This window comes from Coffea eugenioides, chromosome 2, assembly GCF_003713205.1.
Source record: "Coffea eugenioides isolate CCC68of chromosome 2, Ceug_1.0, whole genome shotgun sequence".
Taxonomy (NCBI): Eukaryota; Viridiplantae; Streptophyta; class Magnoliopsida; order Gentianales; family Rubiaceae; genus Coffea; species Coffea eugenioides.
The window spans coordinates 76188811-76208094 of NC_040036.1; the positions used below are offsets into that span (position 1 = coordinate 76188811).

Sequence of the window (19284 nt, forward strand, 5' to 3'; positions counted from 1 at the left end):
GTTTCTTAGTTTAAGGCGTAGAAGCCAATGCATGTATTCAAACATTCTAAAAGAGCACTTCCAAGGATTCTTTGACGATCTTTTCTCTTCACTCTCGATCGAGTGGCTATCAAATTACTTTTTTATGATATATTCTCCTCCAGTAGCTTTCTTCTCACTTTTGCACATCAAAATCACTGTTCATCCACTCAAGCTTGTTGCAGAACACATAATGGGGCAAATATCTACTAGTTGTAATAAATTATACAGGAAATTGCTAGATATGCAGCCCTTTTCAGTTTTTTGCACGAAATAAGTTGGTTTTATTCGTTTTAGCTCGTGCTCTGATTTGATTTCACACACACAAATTAAGCACCTTCATACATAACGACTTTTACTTTCCAGAACCCTCAAGGAAAATGAGTTCATAAAGAGTTTAAACCAAATCATTTGATGTAAAAGCCTTCTGAAAAGCTAAATGACAATAGAACTGTAAGCTCAGGGTCCAATTAATCATTCATTATACAACTTTGTAGCTTTATACCTTTTCGTTCACCAATATTTAGTGTTATGGTGTTTCTATACAGTCCTACATAATCTTCTCTTCCGGCTAAGCCCATATCATTGCTATTCTATTTGATTTGTCAAGTTAATGTGTTGCCCGTTGTAGCTAGCTGGTAAATTAGGTACCTGGTTGTAAAACAAGAATCAGACGAATCTCTAAGATTGCTTTGCATTTCTGTCTCCAAAGATTAGACTAAGTAGCGTATGGCATGTCAACACCTGCAACTGGAATCGATCTGTCTCATTCAGTAAAACTAAATTAATCATCACTCTGCTCAATAACTAAGTAACTGGAGTTTGATAGTAACCTCGTACAGGATTTGGATAAGAAAGCCATTCTAGAGATTTTCCACGTTCGAAATTAAGTCACTTCAAACGTATCTTAAATGTTAGAGATCCAGATTAAGAGAAACTACTGGAAAAGACATAACCATATTTAAGTGATGAAGAGGGTACTTAAATCTACCTTATCTCTGATTTTTTTTTTTTTTTAAAAAAAAACTGGTCAGAATCTGTTAGCCTTCCTTTTTACCTTCTTGTCAGGAAATATTGAAGATTCCTTGATCACTCACATATTTTTTTTTATTCAATATTGTTGTTCTATTTCTTGTGAATGTTGAACGTTAGGCCATCAACCCGTGATATATTATTTGCCTGACGCAGTAACAACCATCAAGTACCTAATATGATAATTTACAACTTAAAGAAAGTGGACTGTTACAGAAAGAGCATTTAGATACCCTTAGGTATTTAACCCAAAGTGTTGCTTTTTTCCAAATAAACGGTGCTATATTTTCATCTTCTTGCCTACAATATAGTGATTTCAAACCTTGGGAAACGTATAGATTCTATAGAAGTAATGATAACAAAAAAAATTTTTCTTTCACTTGCTGAAACACATGACTTGGGCATGTTTTTCTTTTTAAACGAAGGTGGAGGAAAAATCTGAAAAGGAATCGCAAACGTAGACGACTTGGGAAGTCAATTTTGAGCATGGACATCAATTCATGCCTTCATTACCAATCTTAAAAATGGAATCATGACTAACTATTATGTCTTGTTAAATACCAAAGGAATTAAGGGCCGTCAATGATTTCATCCCAATTGCTGTGAGAATTAAGATAGTGCATATCATAAGAAGCAAGTAAATTCGGTAGCTACCTACCTGTGCATCTTCGTAGTTGGTTCAACAATGCTTTTGTCAACTTTCAAACCAGCGGTCCACAATGCAAATTCTTTGCTCAATTTTTACCAGCAGTATAACTTTCATTTCATAATTTCCATCCATGAGGACCGTCAATCAGATCAACGGCCTTGATTCATTCTTCATTATCCACCCTTGGATCACCTCACCAACCGAGTATAAATTCAACATCCCTGCATGGCTATTGGAATACCAAGGCATCCCAAATCAAGATACAAGCTTGATCAAAATATCAATTCCCTCTAAAACCCCAATCCTCCAAAACCAAAAGAAACTTCCTAAGCAGCCATGGGAGGCGGCAAGCAAAAGAAGTCTTCAGGTTCCTCTTCTTCCTTTTCCTTTTTCAGCATGTTCAAAACGAAGTCTAGGAGGGCAGATGACATGAAGGATGACTACATGAAGGCTTATAAAGTGTGGCCTAGTGATGAAGATAGAGGTCGATGGGTAGCTGAGCCTGGAATTGATAGGAAAGCTACTGCTTTCATTACTTCAAGAACAGAAAGGTGGAAAAGCGTCGAAGTTGCCAACTAACCAAAGCTCAAATGCTTTGATGATCAGCTGTTCTTGACTACATTCGTTATGAGTTCCATAAGATCCCATCATGTTGCTTTATTTTATATTTTTGTTTGTAGGTTTTAATTTTGTTCTCTAGCTTGTGATCAACCTGCAAATTACTTAACGAATAATGTGAAAATCCATTTGTTTGTATTCAAGCTTTGATCTCTTCTCTTTATTAACTTCAGATTGGCAATAATTATCCTTTGTTGGGCATTTGAAGCTTAATTTTATCTATCAAGTGTACTAGCAAAATGCTTAACAATGGCTGTTTTTCCTCTATATCATTCCATCAACTTCAAGCGCAACGACCAATTCATAGTCGGCTGATATTGATCTTTACCAATCCTTGGAAATTTCGACTGAAATATGCAAAAAATACTTGGAAGTTTCTGCCCTTATATGCATAATTTTGAAAGATGTGATTCAAAATTACAGTGATAATTCTTGAGTATGCATGGGAGAAGAATATACATGTCGACTGATGAGTCTGATTTCAGAGACTGAAGCAATAATGCATGGTACGGACCGCCTTTTCTTGGCCATGAGATTATCAGAATCCAGTTTTCTCTCAGTTAAAGAATATTATAGGTTTGCGTGCCCCTTGGTCTTGGAATCCTTGAAAATCCCATGAAGAAGGGTGTGTATTGCTTCTGCTAACATTATTGGTAACATCCTACCCATTGTTGTCTGAAAGTTCTACTTCAAGCTTCTGATGTTTATTCCAGGATTCATCCTTAAAATTTTCCATTGTCGTTCTTTCCCTTCCTTCTTATCCTTCAAGATCTTAAATCGCCTCAGATGATGAATGATGAATAGAAGCTAGTTATTAAGCAGAGAAAATGGAGGGAAGAAAGATCACCTGCATGAAAGTATACACCATGATTCTATTAAATATTTTTTCCATAATTATATGTGGTTAAATTGCAAAAGTTGAATTTGGATTTCTGAAAATGATTGATCAACTTAATAGAATCTTATGGAAGTACAAAATTACTTTCTTCGATAATTTTACAGCAGACAACAGAACATGCATTTGCCATATAATTCCTAGTAAAGTGACTATTTATTGTACTTATTCGCTCCTCCATTGGGCTTAGGGAGAATCTTGGAAAGTATCATTGCCCATAGTCCTCCTTTAGTTTATCAATTACTGTTGGTATTTCCCCTCCTTTGGTAAAATGAACCCCAGAAGCCCAGATATTGGTTGAAGTAGGAAGAAGATGCTCAGATGTTAATTGTTGTATCAGGGCCGGGCAGCTTGCATTCATGTCTTTTTTGGCTTTCATGCTGCCTTCCTTCAAGTTAATATTGTTAAAGTATTAAACTTCAATCATTTCTGACCAATGGTTTTATGGCTACTCGGGTAGCCGCCAACGCCCAGTGTAAAAAAACAGGACCACCAATGATTCTTCAGGAAAGTGAAATACAACCACCAGAGAATTATATATTAATTAGCCCGCTCAAGCTCATGATACCTCTAGTAATATCTTGGGATTCTCCCTTCTTCTCCTCTCCTTTATCCTCCCTAGATCATTCACCTCATTGGTCATTTGCAGATAATAGAGACGTAATGGAGGGGGATCCTAGGCAAAGTCACCTGCCTCCCAACTTGATTTACAGAAAAAAAAGTACAAGTGTCCAATGAAGCAATCTATGTGAGGGTAATTTCATTTGAGAAACACAATACATGGATAACATTGATAACATTAGGTAGTTTACAATCTATGCCTCCAAATTATTTTTCATTGTATTTTGGTGTTTGACAAAAGGGTTTGGCAATTTATTGCTGAATAAATGGACGGATAGAAGCAACTCTTAATCAATGTTTTGAAAATCGGACCGGATTGGCCGGTTCGACCGGTTGAATCACGAACCAGCCATGCCTCCGGTCCGATTCAATTACAAAGCCAAAGAATTAATTGAATCGATCAAAATCGGTCAAGAATCAGTTAACCCCGGTAAAAATCGGGAGGTTCAACCGATTTTTATTAAGTATTTATTTTCTAAAATAAATATTTTAGTTTTATTCAAAATTTTTAATAATAAAATGAATAAAAAATTATTAAAATTTTGAACCGAAATTGAACCGATTGAACCGGTCGAACCATGAACCGGAAGGTTTTCCGATTCACTCTCCGGTCCGGGTTTAAAAACATTGCTCTTAATTTGACACAAGAAAACTCACAAATCTAACCAAAGTTAAATAAATTCTTGCACAATTAGACACCACTGTTAGAATGGCCAACATGGAATCCAGATTGTGAGTAACGGGTACACATGTTTACAAAAAGGAAGTAGTCTCTGAATAGTTGCAGGCTACAAGATACTCGTGCAATGGTTTCATTCTCCTTTTCTGATACAGCTGTAACCTGCATTCAAGGATAGCCATCTAATTGCAATACTTCTTTCTTTTCAGTGCCTTTCACAATGGTTCAATCATGTGTGCTGTCTTGAAGAAGTTTCCTTAGGCCACCGAACCTTTCTATTCCACTATACTTATATTACAATGGGTTTCATACCTTTCTCACTTTCTTTCGGACTTTATATCGATTTTTTCCTGGTTTTTGTCATGCACTTGCAAGATTCACCACAAAGTACACACCATTTTTCGTTACCGGACAAGAATGTGTTGCAATTCAGCAAAGGGCTTAGCCATCCAAAATCATAAGTGGAACATGCATAATGCTGCGTTCCTTCTGAAATTCGATAATAACCTCAATTTGGTCCTCATTCTCTTGCTTTAGAGACTACCTACATATAGCATATTGGGCCTAGCTAGTGTCACTCACATAAAATAATTTTCTAATTATGATTGGATCGATTCTTAAAATCAAATGAGGAGAAACAAATATAGCAAATAAATACTTTATCCCTTTTAACATTGGGTTAATCCTCTTATCATCTTGTGTCCAAATAGCTTGCAAACCCTCTCAAATCATTGCAAACAAGTCTTGATCTGTCCCAGAAGAAAAGGGCAAAAAAAAAAGTTAGCTTGTCTTCTTGTGAGCTGTGCTTAAGAGTCCCTTATCTTTCCCTTAAAGTACACACGTATATCATACTTTCTTTAACATTGCAAGATGCTTCAGATTTTTTATTCACCATTTTACCTTTACAATTACTTGTCATCTGAAGTGTAAATTTGTTTTTTTTTTTTTTTCTAAAAATAGCAACTTTTATTTTATGAAAAAATATGACTCGTTTTTAAGTTTTTCAACAAAGTTTACAGAAATAACTTATTGATCGAGTATTTTGGATATAAATATAAACAGATAAGAACGAGATTTTAATCACTTTTTTTTTTTTTTATCCTGATCTTAGCTTCATCTATTATTTAATTGCATCTATACATGTTAATTGAATCTTAGTTGTGAGAGACACTGAGACTTTTGACATTGGGATGCCTAAATACAAAGGATTCGAAATTCAGGATTTGTTAAAGTTGCAGTAATCCGACAAGAGCTAAGCAGGAGAAGCTAACGTTGAATTTGCATGTATCCATACAACTGGACCAAGGACACGTATTTGTAACTTTGAGAGAATATTACATAACTTTGATTCGATTAACATGTACAGCTTTACATGAGTAATGGTTAACAAAACTATACAAGTAGTTTGTAATGAGTTACAATTTGTTCAAGAACTCTTACACTGTTTAGAAACAAAACAGTTGCATTAACAATTATTCCTACTCCTCTCCCACCATCCATACTTGCATTGATTCATCATCTTCTCGAGAATGCTTGACGAAATAGTAACTTATTTCAAGAAAGCAATCATGTAAAAGAAAAGATAAGAAATGAAAAAGAGATATAAAAAAAAATTTTTTTTTTAACGAGCTTAACAGGTTTCTTATATCTTGCTCTATCCACTTAAAGACTTAACAGGTAAGAGTTAGGCCATATGATTCTGTCTTATTGGCATTCAAGTTCATTGTTTGCTAAATAGGAAAAACAAGCAACATTGGCATAAACATGCCATCAACCAGTATTTGTAATGACCAGCATCATAACTTTTGACTTGTATTGAGGTTCTGCTTGTATATTTTTTCAATGCAATCATGAAGCTCCTTTTGTCTTCAGATGTTTATTCACATGCTTCAACATATCATCGTATCTCATTTTCTCATGATTCTCGTCTATCTCAATTGCATATAATTGAAGCCATATATTCCTCGTTATCTCTTGGAATTCTTGATTTCCATGCGGTGTATAGTTTACAACTCTATGCAATTTTAACCCAATGAATACCTAGGGTATATAAGGTGATACTATTATAAGAAGTTTGGTATAACTAATCCAACTAAAGATTAATTAGGAGTAAAATAAATGGCAAGGCATCAGAGACTGGCGACGGCGAATTGTGGTGCATGTTATACTTATACCACACCAACGGCAAATAACTTGAATAGTCACTGAACTATTTGAGTCCCATATTTTTTATTACTAAACAATGTTTCGTTTCAGATTATCCATCGTTGATTTCATTTAGTTATTGTTAGATATACTATATTCTGTTAGGTTTAAGGGTATTTGTAGCATTAAATTTTCATTATAACAGACACACACATATATATATAGTGTGCGTGTGTGTGTGCGCGCGCTAATATGCTAGTATGCATGTACATAAAGGAGGAGAAAAATTGGAGAACTTGGTTGCAATACAACTCGAAAGAAAAGGAAAAGAAGAAGAAAAAAATTGATAAGTAAATACTAGTATAATAGATTTCTTGAATTTATATGAATAAACCTAAGAATAATAGGAAAACATAAATTTAATGGAAAAAAAAACTGACAGAAAACAAAAAAAAAAATCGAGTGACCAAATATATAAGATTTGAAGTAGCAAAAAAGGATTTTTACACATTTTAGATTTCAGTGATGGAGAAAGCTTTATATTTTCTTTTTCTTATTCGTTTGGGGGAAATTATTGTCTAGGTGTAACAATTGCTTTTGGGTGAAATATAATTAAAGATTTTCATCAACGCCACGATATCTGAATTCATAACAATAGTGTACTTGTTTTCATTCTGCGATCTTCTTCACCAATTGAAAAACTCACACATACAACAATTGCTTCAAACTGATTTTTTAAAAAAATATAAATCTTCGGATGTTTTTGCTCCATTCTTTGGCATCATAGTCTGTGTCATCAACAAGATATAAAATGCATCTTGTTGTCGAGATGTGATTGGCTGAAAAGTAAGATGCAAGACTAGCATGTTTGGGCATCAGGACAGAGTTCTTGGCAAACGATTTGACGAAATAAAACCATATTACTAGAAATATACGAATATACACAGCTCAAAATTGATTGAATTAGCAAAAACACAAATTAAGGACGACAATGAACCATCAACCGGAGATGACACCCCCGCGGGAAACAGGAGAAAGATAATCTTTCAGGGAAAGAAGGCACTGGACCACATGGGATTATGATTGTCATGAAATTGCATCATCATCTCATCCCCATGACCAAAACCCATGTTTTCACCTGCAGGATTATTCATCCAATCCGTGAACCATTGAGGCCTGTGAACTGCTGCATCCATGGTCAGATCCACCGATGGCTTCTGCTCCTGTACTTGTACTCCTCCAGCTAGCATGTCATTAGCAGCCAGAGTCACAGGTGGATGTGCTGGCGGCGGTGGCGCTGTTGCTGCCTGAGGCTGTGAAATTTGCTGATGATGAGGAGCCATTTTCTTGTGGGAATCAATTCTTTTGTAAATCTCCTTCAGATTCTGATCAATCAGCCACCCCAGATCATTCAAATCTGGCATGGACATGTTCTGCATCCCTTTTCCAGTCAAGCACTGGTACATCACCTCAGTCATCTCCTTCTCTCGATTATCCTTGTGCTGTTTCTTGAGTTGTTCGTTTGCCTTGGCTATCCTTTGCCTGATGAAGCTCTCTTGATTCACCATCTTCTTGCTTTGCTCCATTTCAGGCATTCTCTTGAACTGGGAAATTACACGTTGAACTCCCATGGTATTTGGCCAAACCTCAGGCTGAGATTCGTATGGACTATATATAATAGCACAGGCATCAATACCACAAAGGGTGCTGAGTTCACCCACCTTCTTCATCAGACCCTTCTTCCTTTTCTTGAATGTTGCTTTTCTTGCCGAATCATTAGTGATGAAAGCCAGTTTTACCTTCTTCCTAGTCATGGCTAAAGAAACTAAAGATGCAAACAAAGGGAAGAATATGGTATTTTGAAATTTTTTTTGTATTGTTTCTAGTTCCAAATTGTGATTGCTATATATACAGATATTTCAGGTGTCAGAATTAATACTAAAGATTTTTTCAATTTGAACACATTGTATTGGAGACTCGGGCGATCTTAAGATTACGGTAAGTATGTTATGGCCATTTATTGCTGCCATGATACTAGTCCATTCTATCTACTGACTTTTGCACTACATTTTACTTGAGAGGATGAACTTTATGTACATATGTGAAATATGAGATTCTGTAAAGTTTGTGATTACAAAAGTCTTAATGCATTGAGGATATTTTCAGGTACTTTCAATTTTTGTAAAAGAAAAAACTAATTTTTTAGGGCATGAGAGCGCGTGGCCTCCCCTTGATTCCGTCTTTGCAAAATAGGTATATTTTTTCCTTTATCACATGGTATCATACAAACAAAAATCCCACCAAAATATAAAAAGTAATCAATTAAGGATCCTAATCCTTTTCTTTTTCTTTTTAGGTAAGCGATTAAGAACGGCGCGTGTTAATTTACGCGATTATCTCAGCCAAAAACATGCTAGAAGCTTGCTTAAGGTCGACCTTGGCTTCTTGTAGTTTTTGAACGTTTCGACATACATGAAAGCAGCCACAAAACCTCAAAAAAAATAATAATAATAATGAGTTTTATGCTTTAACCAGGAAAAGATTTAGTTGAGTATGAATGATTTTCAAATTGTATCTCCAGTCCAAGCTATTCTGGCTAGCTAGGTGTATCTTGACAATTTACTATGTCAGTTGTTACATCGAAGGACAGCCTAGATAATAAAACTGAGATTCAAGATAGAATCGTAACAGCTATATGGTCTCATTATACACAATAAAAATTCACATATTTATACAGATATGGTAACAAGAAAAGATTATCAATAACTCCTCCAATGAACCTGGATATGACATACAACGTACATGTTATTCATGTGACTAAACTTACGTTGGCATATCTGATGAATAAGAGCATGAACAACGATGTTTTGTTTGAGTTACAAGGTCTTCTCCTGTCGAATTTTTTTTTTTTCTGCGAGAGAGATTCTTGATTAAAAGCACACGAAAATTACAACATTATTGAGGCAATGTATTAGTTTAATCAAATTGCATATATATATATATATATATATATATATATAAGTGTCTACAAAGAACCAATATTTGTAGGAGTAACGTTTTATATATGCATTCCATATTATGATGCATACATTGTTGGAGGACCTCCAACAATGTTGCAAAATTAATTTACCAAATTAAATAACGAGATTTAAACAATTTGTTGCCTTATTAAAGTGTTTCAATTATCTAAGCAACTCACTTTAACTTGGTGATCCTCTCTTTCTCGCTAACTTTTTTTTTTAACATAATAATTTGGATCATTTCTCGATTTGTTTGTGTCATGGCCATGCTAGTCTTCTCGATATTGTTCCAATTTTATCGGATGGATGTCGCTGAAAGGAGTTCGTGATTTTCAGCAAAATAATAAGTCTGTCAAAGCATTTTCCTGTCAATTTAGCATACGAGTATCGAAGCTACACATTTTGTGTTTCTTTTTGGTTGGTGAGCGTAAAAGAACAACATTTTAAAGTTTGGTGCCCAAAATAGCTCCCCTTTTCTTTTACACTAGCATCCACAAATTCGTCAATATTTATGAAATTCTAAGCTAGACCTATGCTCCTATGTGCAAGCCAGCCAAAGCAGAGCTTCCTGAGACAATCCATTTTCCTCAAAAAATTTTTATGTTTTTCGTGAACTTATTTTACAATCAATCTTTTGTTTTACATATATCAAATCGTTACAGTACTTTTTATTTTTTTTTACAAAAGTTTTAGAAAATAGTAATCTAAATGGGCTCTAAAATTGTAATGTTCTACCTATTGCCATTATAGATGGAGAATTATTTATGAAAACAGCCGTTTAAAGTGACTCTTTTCTTTTAATCTACACTTGGTTACTATAAGAAGCTCCTGGTAAAAGTTCAGTTGAGCATGCATGATTTTAGTTGATCAGTCCTGCCCACAAACATGTTCTGCGATGCTTTGTATCCACAAGAGGAGCCATTTCTTGAACGACTTAGGAGTTGATTCTCTTGTTTAAGATGGAATTGATTGTGTGATTCTGTGTTCAATTTACTTAATCATTCTTCTAATCAATCTTGATTTCCAATAGTTTGAGCATTTTATCGTTTTAGATATTACAAAAAAAATTGGTTCTCAATACTATGATTAATTGGGTTAATACCGCTCTATTTATTATCTGACCAAACTCAACAATGACTGACGTTTGTTTTCTAGTTTGAACTCAGTGGCCTGTCTTTTTTCCATTTCAATTTTCCTGGACTTTCTTCATTGGTTTTGCGAGAATGATTTAAAATTTAATGATTGCCCACCAATTTTAAAAGCGGTTCAATGTCAGAGGATTTTTTCAGTTGCAATATCCCTTGGACTTTGGGTGTGATTGTGGGCTTGGTGAATGTAGCTTGTCTAAGATCAGACACAAGTGGAGACCAAGAAGTCTTCAGCCTTTAGTGAAAACTGGATTGGATTTTTTTGAGCCAATGCTTAAGTGTACCCAGAATAGGAAAATTTTGAGTTCTATATCAGGGCTTCATTGGGCTATCAATCATATTAGCTTTCATTTTTTAGGGTACGACAAATTCTATCCTACACCGACTCGTACTTTATACTATGGAGAGAGGGTATCTAAAGAGGTCAAAGAAAAAATAGGAAGAAACTGAACCACCACCAACTCAAATGAGTCAGTAAGGTAAAAGTTGTTCTGAGATTCCGTTGCAAAAACAAGGGAAAAAAAAATGAAAAAAGAAGTTGTATTGATATGTTTCATTCTTTTTGTCATTTTTCTTTAGGTTATTCTTTGCTTTCAATAAAAATTTCAATTGCCAAATAGTCCTAGTCCTAGAAGTGCTTTTGCTCCTCGAAACTTTCGATCTAAAGTGACCATTTAAGTTTTTGAACAATTTTTACAAGAATCACTTTCTGAAGATGTCAAAAGAAACTAAAATGTCTAAAACGTACCCTTTAGTGTAGTTCTTTCTTTCTTTCTGGGCGAGGAAAGTCATTTTTCAGCAAAAAATTTCTACGTTTTTCGTGAATACATTTTCCACTTACCTTTTTACCTCATATATATTAAATAGTTACAGTATATATTTCCACACAAACTCCAAAAAATTGCAATCAAAACAGGACCTTGATTTTCTGTATAAACAAAGTATATGTATTTGCGTTTGTACGTTATTTATATTTGTGCATACATATTTGATGGCCGACAAATGTCGATATCTATGCTTAGTTCGTCGGAGCAGTGATCAAGTTAAAGGTGGCAGGTTATTGGAATATGTCACTTGCAATAAGCACAAATAAATTAAGCACCTTGATTTGTGTTTCTGTGGCAAAAGTGCAGTCGTGGTCAATTGCCGAGATCAATGATATAAACAAAGTCGAATCTTCACCAGGAAGATAGATAATCCATTTTTCAGTTAACTACTGATACAAGTAATGAAAGTTAGAGGTGTAAACGGGTCGAATCAAATCGAATATCTTAACATAAAAATTTGTTTAGTCATTTTAATGAGTTTGACACTATGCCTACGTTTGGTCTGTTTTTCTATCGAGTGGGTCAAACTCGAGTGACTTAAATCCTTTACTTATAAATTTGGACAAATTACATTTTATCCCCCTGTGATTTACCCTTTTTTTTTTTACATAACCCCCCTATGGTTTCAAAAGTTATACATAACCCCCTCATGATTTGGATTAAAGTGTCAAAGTGACAGAAATAGTCACTCGTAACGGAACTTCTAAAAATGTCGAAATTACCCTTTTAAATACATGACACATTAACCCCGTATGCTTTTTATATTTTACCATATAACTCTCTTATGATTTAATACTTTACCATATAACCCCTTATGATTTTCAAAATATACACATAACCCCCCTTGGTTAATAAATAATTTTCAACTTTACATAAGGGTAATTTTGACATTTTACGTGACGCCGTTACGAATGATCATTTCCGTCACTTTGACACTTTAATTCAAACCATAAGGGGATTATGTATAGCTTTTGACACCATTGAGGGGTTATGTGAAAAAACACTAAATCACAAGGGGGTAAAGTAAAATTTACCCTATAAATTTTAATTTTCTGCTCATTGAATCAAGTTTAAATCAAATTTGAAAATTTATCGAACACAAAATATTATTCGACTGTAATTTTATTAGTTGCAAGTTCAAACAACATTTTTACTAAATCAAACTCGATTCTTGTTCCTTGAACCTTGTTTAATGAGCCAACCGAGCCTGGCTGGGATCGAGGCGTGACCATTTAGGTGTCATCCGACCCGAGTTAAGCAGAGCAGTCGATTTTTATGCTTTCAATTGCCAAATTTCAATAAAAGAACAAGAGAAGAAAAGAAAGCAAAGTCCTCAAGCACCACACGAAGATTAATCTGGAAATTGGGAGAAAGGGAATTCCCCAGTGATTCGCGGTCAAATGATAATTATGAGGCAGTTTTCATTTTGGCAATTACTTGGTCATTTTGTCAAATCTTATGTTGACATGTATGCCCCACTCGAGAAATAAAAAAAATTATAAATCACCTATATATACTGTTTGGATGAATCCTGGTGTAATGTAATGTTGACAAGGGCGTAACAAGCATCAAACACGTATCAGCTTATTAGAATTTTCCGTTTACACTTTTGCAAGATCAACAAAACAAATCACATGAATCCAAATGTGGATTTACAAAGACACAAGAAATCAAATCATCAGCCATGACATAATAGACAATGACAAAGTTAATCACCAAATTCCACTCCAATTCTCCCTACTGCAAATACAGAAAAGAAAAAGAAAATAGAAACATACAAACTAAGGACCTATAACAGTACCATCCATCCATGATAATAGAGTAGTACTCCATATGCCCTTAAATTACATACAAAAGAAAATAATATTCCAAGGCCATCTTTGTATCCCGCCTGTCAAAAGAGAATAAGAATAAGACGCTGGACCTGATCTAACCATTTTGATAACATGAAAGGGGACTTCCCAATATGACCCAAAAAAAAAAAAGAGAATATTTTCAAGATTAGAATTAATTTTCTTTCCTTTTACAAAATATGTACATGTTCTTTCAATTGATGTAAAGCACGAATAGAGCAAGGTTCTAGAGCCAACACAATTGGTAAGAATAGACCACTTCTTCACAAAAGACAAAAGATCGTGTGTTCAAATTCTACTGCAGAAGCGAAGACTTGTGTCGATGGGATAAAAGAAGAGCAGGATTCGAGAATGTGGTCTCCTAGACTATTCAAGCTAGAGAAAAGCTCCAAACACCATGAAAATTCATGATGAGGCGTTTGGTCCTTTGGCATAAATCAAAGTTGAGACATGAGAAATTATTTTGGGCCCAAAATTCTAACAATATGATTAAAAAAGTGGAAGGTATGAGTCACTAAACACTTCGGTGTAAAGTGGGACAAGGCAACAACACGTAACAATCGATGGCCTTTGGCATACGAAAGTAGACGAGAGAAGTTTATTTTCCCTTCTCCCCACCGTGCAATCCTAATCCCCTCCTAATTGTGACTGAAAAATTAGTGCGATTGTTCTTATCCAAATGAGTCCAGGAAAAAAAAAAAACAAGATTGCTACTACTACAGAAAAAAGGCATTTTCAAAATGGTAAAACTGCAAAAAGATGTGCCCTTTTGCAAATCACTCATGAGTGATCTCCTCCGGATTTTGGTTTCTTTTCTTACTTCACCTATTTGATAAGGGGTTTCTCCACAAGGGGTTGGTCTCCATTTCACAAAAGATCGAAAAAAGGAGAAGCAATTACAGGTTTGCTAAGGTGCATTTAGTGGTAAATTCAAAGAATTAAATCTAGATTATGTGTATTAACCCGTGTTCATTGGCCGCCATTAGCAAAATACAACTCATATTAGTAGCAAGTGATCATTCTAATAACCCAAAAAAAAAAAAAAAAGGTTAGTGTGAATTAATTACCGTCAGGAGAGTAGATCACTTCTTGGTGATGACCCATACAGCATAAATGATCCCAGGCAGGTACCCAAGTATGGTCAGCAACACAGAGATCCAGAATTCAGCCTGCTCCCACATATCATAACCGTCAAAATCTCACTAAAATTTCCTTTCTTTTAACTCAAAAAAACAAAAGTAACAATTTTTTTTGTTGGCATGAATCAAAAAACATAGCAACTTATTACGGTTCCGGGTCTGTGTTAAAAAAAAAGACATGCATGAATCACATACCTTGGAACGCCAAAATCTAAAAGGGAAGAGATTATTCTAACCCCTTACTCCTTTACAAATTAACAAGAAATTTAAGATCTAAGCCAAAATTTTCCTTTTTTTTTTAACCTAAAGAGAAGGAAAATTTGAGGGGATTAACATATACCTTGCAGCCATATTTGAGGAAGACACCGAGAGGAGGCAAGAGGATAGCAACAAGAACGTCTAAACAAGTGGCTGTACCTTCATCTGCCATTTTCGCTCAAGAAAATCTCTTCTGGGATGGCTGATAAAACAAAAAGTAGCACTTAAGGTACAAGTCTCGCTGCACAAGATTGAGAAGAAGAGACTTTGAAAGGACTCAAAAATGCTAAAAACACAAGGGTCACACGGTGAAGTGGCAGAAACTGAAACGGGAGGCGTGGAGATTTATAGTACTGCCAGTAAGAGGTGGCAGCAGAAAGACGCGTGTTTTATATTGATTGGACTCTTGACACAAAGGGTAAGACGGTTTAGGATGGGAAGATGACCATTTGGTATGAATTTTTGGCTTCTTATCTATCATTATGATTTCTTTATCTTTACAAAAGATTAATTTAAAACCTCTAACAAAAAATTTACAAATTTCTAACAAAGTTAGTGCCTGTTTGATAACATAAAAAAGTGCTGAAACTGAATTCATTCAGACATTCAGATGTTGTGGGTGTTTGATAAATAAAAATTCACCTGCTGAACTTATTAAGTGGTACTGAATTTATATGTATTTTTTTCAGCACAAGAATCGTAGCTGAATGCTTAATTTGATAAGAATCAAGAGATTTACTTCAACTACTTTATCTTATCTACCAAATATATTCCTGTTTGTTAATTACATTCAAAATCCTTATCTAATTAAACAACCTAATATTTCCTATTTAAAATCCTTATCTAATTAAACAAAACAACCTGATATTCTCTATTCAAAAAATTTTTTTAACAATAGTATTTTTTTGCAGTAATTTTCATCCACAAACATTTATATTTTGATATATTTTTTTTTTGTGCAGATAAATATTATTTATGTGATGCAACTTATCCACACACACGTGGCTTTATGACACCATATCGAAATATTAGATATTGGTTGTCTGATTTTCGAAATGCTTCTCATCCAAGATTAAAAGAATAACGCTTTAACCAAGCACATGCAAGATTGAGAAATGTAATTGAACGTGCTTTTGGAGTATTAAAAGCTCGTTTTCCCATTTTCAAAACGATGAAACCATACCCTTTTCCCACACAAAGAAATATTGTCATTGTATGCATTGCTCTTCACAATCATTGTCATTTTCATACCTAACAATTTTAAGTTAATTAAATCATAGGTTCTATTTCCTTTTTGGATTAAAAGATAGAAGGGCAAAATTGTACAATTTAGCTTCTTAAGCATTAAGTTATGAATATTTATCAAACAGTATAAACAGATTCAGTATTAAGATTCAGACATTCATATATCTCTTTTCAGTGCTTAAATTTCAGCAAATTAATTATTTCAGTATTCAGAGAGTTCAGAATTCAGAATTCAGATTCAGTGTTATCAAACGGAGCCTTAGTCACGACATGTGAATCATTAGAAAATGACCATTTTAGTCTATTGTCTTTGAGGAATTTTTATTCCTCTGTATACTATGGCATACTAATTGAGACGTGTATGAATTTTATTTTTCCATATTCTACTCTTTTTTTCTTTCCTAAAGGTAGACTTATAGTGCAAGGAACTTACTCTATTAGGGTTTTCTAATTTCTCATTAAAAGTCTTACATTAACTTTATTTTGTGAAAATCAGAATTTAAATTGTTGAAATGATAAACTAGAAGTGACCTTGAAAATAATGAACCAAAAAAGTCATTTTTAACTTTGCACATACTCCTCCCATGCATGTGAGTAACTACATTTGAAATTTTCATTTTTCTATTAGAGGTCCTAGATTGGCATTTTCTAAAAAGATAAAGGACTAAAAAGATGAAAATGATAGACAAGAGATTAAATTGGCCAAAACTTCAAAGATGAGGGACCAAAATAGCCATTTCTTTGATCAGCTATTTAACAATGAGATTTATCTTTTAAAAGTGCTTAATCACTAAGTCACAGGTTTAAAGCATTAAATGCTTTTTTCATGTTCTAATGTTCCTTAGCAATGTGAATCATTATCAATTTATCATCATAATTTACAGCTCACATCATTAAATGTGGGCCACGTGGCACGTTATGGATTCCTAAATTGGATCTTATCATACTTGACCCCACGCGTCCAGGAATCTGGAAATTGATGTTCACATTTCACTTCAAAAAAAAAAAAAAGCAAAAATCACCTGTGACGGCATGGCCCCCTGTTCCCATTTGAGCAGTTTGTCCTTGCAAGCAAGTTTAGTCTAATCGGGTTGGGTGGACACATCATAAATGGAAGGGTCTATTGAGTAGCTAGGAGTAAAAATTTATCAATATATAATTTAAATGTTAATATTTTAAAAATATAAAATTAAATAGGAGAAATTTATAAATGTAAAGTAAGTTATTATTATTAGATTTTACATTCATGTGATACGTTAGTTATGATTTAAGTATTTTAACAAATGTCTGTTGATTACCTATTTAAAAAATCCTAAACGTAACACCAAAAAATTTTCTTATTACATTATGTGAAACCGTTCTTATTTATGTGGACTAACTATCAACTTAAATAAAAGAACTTAGTAATAACAAAAACAAATTATCAACAAAAGAAGTGATCCAAAATAGCAAATGTGAAGAGAAGAATTGAGGGTTAGTTTTTTGTTTTTTTTTTTTCTAGGGGCAGGGCATAGGGCGGGGCTGCAGGGTAGGAGAGAGGGGGGAGGGGGTTCAAAAAGAACCTCTAAACCTTACAAAGCCTGGAGGAGATAGGCTTGGGTTTAAACGACGAACACAAACTACATGATTATTTGGCTAATATTCATGTTAACAAAGTGTAGTTATTTAATTGATGACTTGTTTGGCAAGCAAGTTTTTGGGTAAATTTGTCTGCTACAAGTTTTTTTAATAACTTTAACTACAGTAATTTCTAAAAATTTCTTAAAGTTTTAAAATTATACACTTCAAAATATTCAAAATTTTACACACTTACAAAAAAATTTCTATAACTTCTACAGTAAGTTATAGTAAAGTTTCAGACAAACACCCAAAAAACTCACTTATCAAATGGGACCGATGTCTTTACCAGCTGAATTAGCTATAGTAACTAGATCCTTTATTTTCTACCATTCTAAATTGCCAAATAAATAGTGAAGTATTTTGTCCACAGGAAGAATGGGAGACAAGTTAAATGCAACAATTGTGTCTCTGCCAAAACTTTTGGTCCAAAATTTCTCATGGCAATAAGAAATTGAGTGCTCAATGTTGGTACAATCAAGGGTAAAGATATCTGTTCTGATGACACACTTATCCTTTAACTACTGAATTTTTTGCTCCAATTAATATCGTAGCTAAATAAAAGAAAATTTTCTATGCTAAAGGGTCGTTGCTGGAATCAATTGATGAAGTCCACATGACCCACTAGCTGGAAGAATTAAGATGACTAATTTCAACCCTGGAAAGGCCAACAAAATGGGAAAGAGAGAAAAAGTAAGAAGAATAAAGGTGGACGAGTAGAAAGTGGAGAGGTGTAAGAAAAGAAGGAAAAAGAAGAAGATTCACTTATTCTGTTTTATTATTATTATTATTATTTGTTACTTAAAATTGTTTTGGTTTCAAGGAAGGTATGAAGCCCATTCAACACCTTGTTTGGAAAGACATTTTTCTCCAAAAAAATTTCATATATTTTGTAAATATATTTTTTAATTACCTTTTTACTTTATATATATCAAATCGTTATAAGATATTTTTCTACAAAAACTTCAAAAATATCTATCCCAAGAAAAATGACTTGAAGCATCGTTTTATTTGGATTACATTTTTTTGAACTTTTTGTAAAAAAAAAATACTGTAATAATTTGATATATGTGAGGTAAAAAGGTGATTGGAAAATGTATCTATGAAAAACGTAGCAATTTTTTTAATAATTAACCATTTAATAAATTCTTTGGAGTTCAAACCTTGTGTTTTTAGGGCCTTGCGTTTTGTATAATAATAAAGCTTAGAATATATCGAAACTTACATTTTAGAAAGAAAAATTAGCTAATTTTAACCTTTTTTGTAGTGCTTGATAATCTTCATCAACACCAAATCTGTTATATCCAGTTTTTGGTCTATTGCCTACTGTCAATTTTTCTACTTATCTTTCTGATGAAAAGCCAATTGCAGTAATGTAAAAATCATACACCTTTCCTTTAACACTGTGTATCTATAAATACTTTTTTTTTTTTTGTGGTTTAAAGAAACACTCTAAATTTTAGGTTTTACCCGGATTCAACCGGTTTGCAGCCTGGTGCGGTTGGGGCCCGTACGTAATA

The 19284-nt window shown here is 33.8% G+C and overlaps 1 protein-coding gene, 1 long non-coding RNA gene and 1 other non-coding gene across 3 annotated transcripts; all 3 read right to left on the reverse strand.

Annotated features, from left to right (window-relative positions):
* Positions 1-7703: 7703 nt before the first annotated feature.
* Positions 7704-8471, reverse strand: LOC113760382 (agamous-like MADS-box protein AGL80). The gene has a single exon (XM_027302936.1). The coding sequence runs from the start codon at positions 8469-8471 to the stop codon at positions 7704-7706; it is 768 nt and encodes a 255-aa protein (XP_027158737.1).
* Positions 8472-9903: 1432 nt separating this feature from the next.
* On the reverse strand, positions 9904-10002 carry LOC113764304. Its single transcript, XR_003467578.1, has one exon. It is a non-coding gene; the product is annotated as a U6 spliceosomal RNA (small nuclear RNA).
* Positions 10003-13211: 3209 nt separating this feature from the next.
* On the reverse strand, positions 13212-15214 carry LOC113763133. The gene is made up of 3 exons (XR_003467309.1): positions 14985-15214; positions 14573-14674; positions 13212-13543 (listed from the first exon to the last, which is right to left on the reverse strand). It is a non-coding gene; the product is annotated as an uncharacterized LOC113763133 (long non-coding RNA).
* Between the last annotated feature and the right edge of the window lie 4070 nt (positions 15215-19284).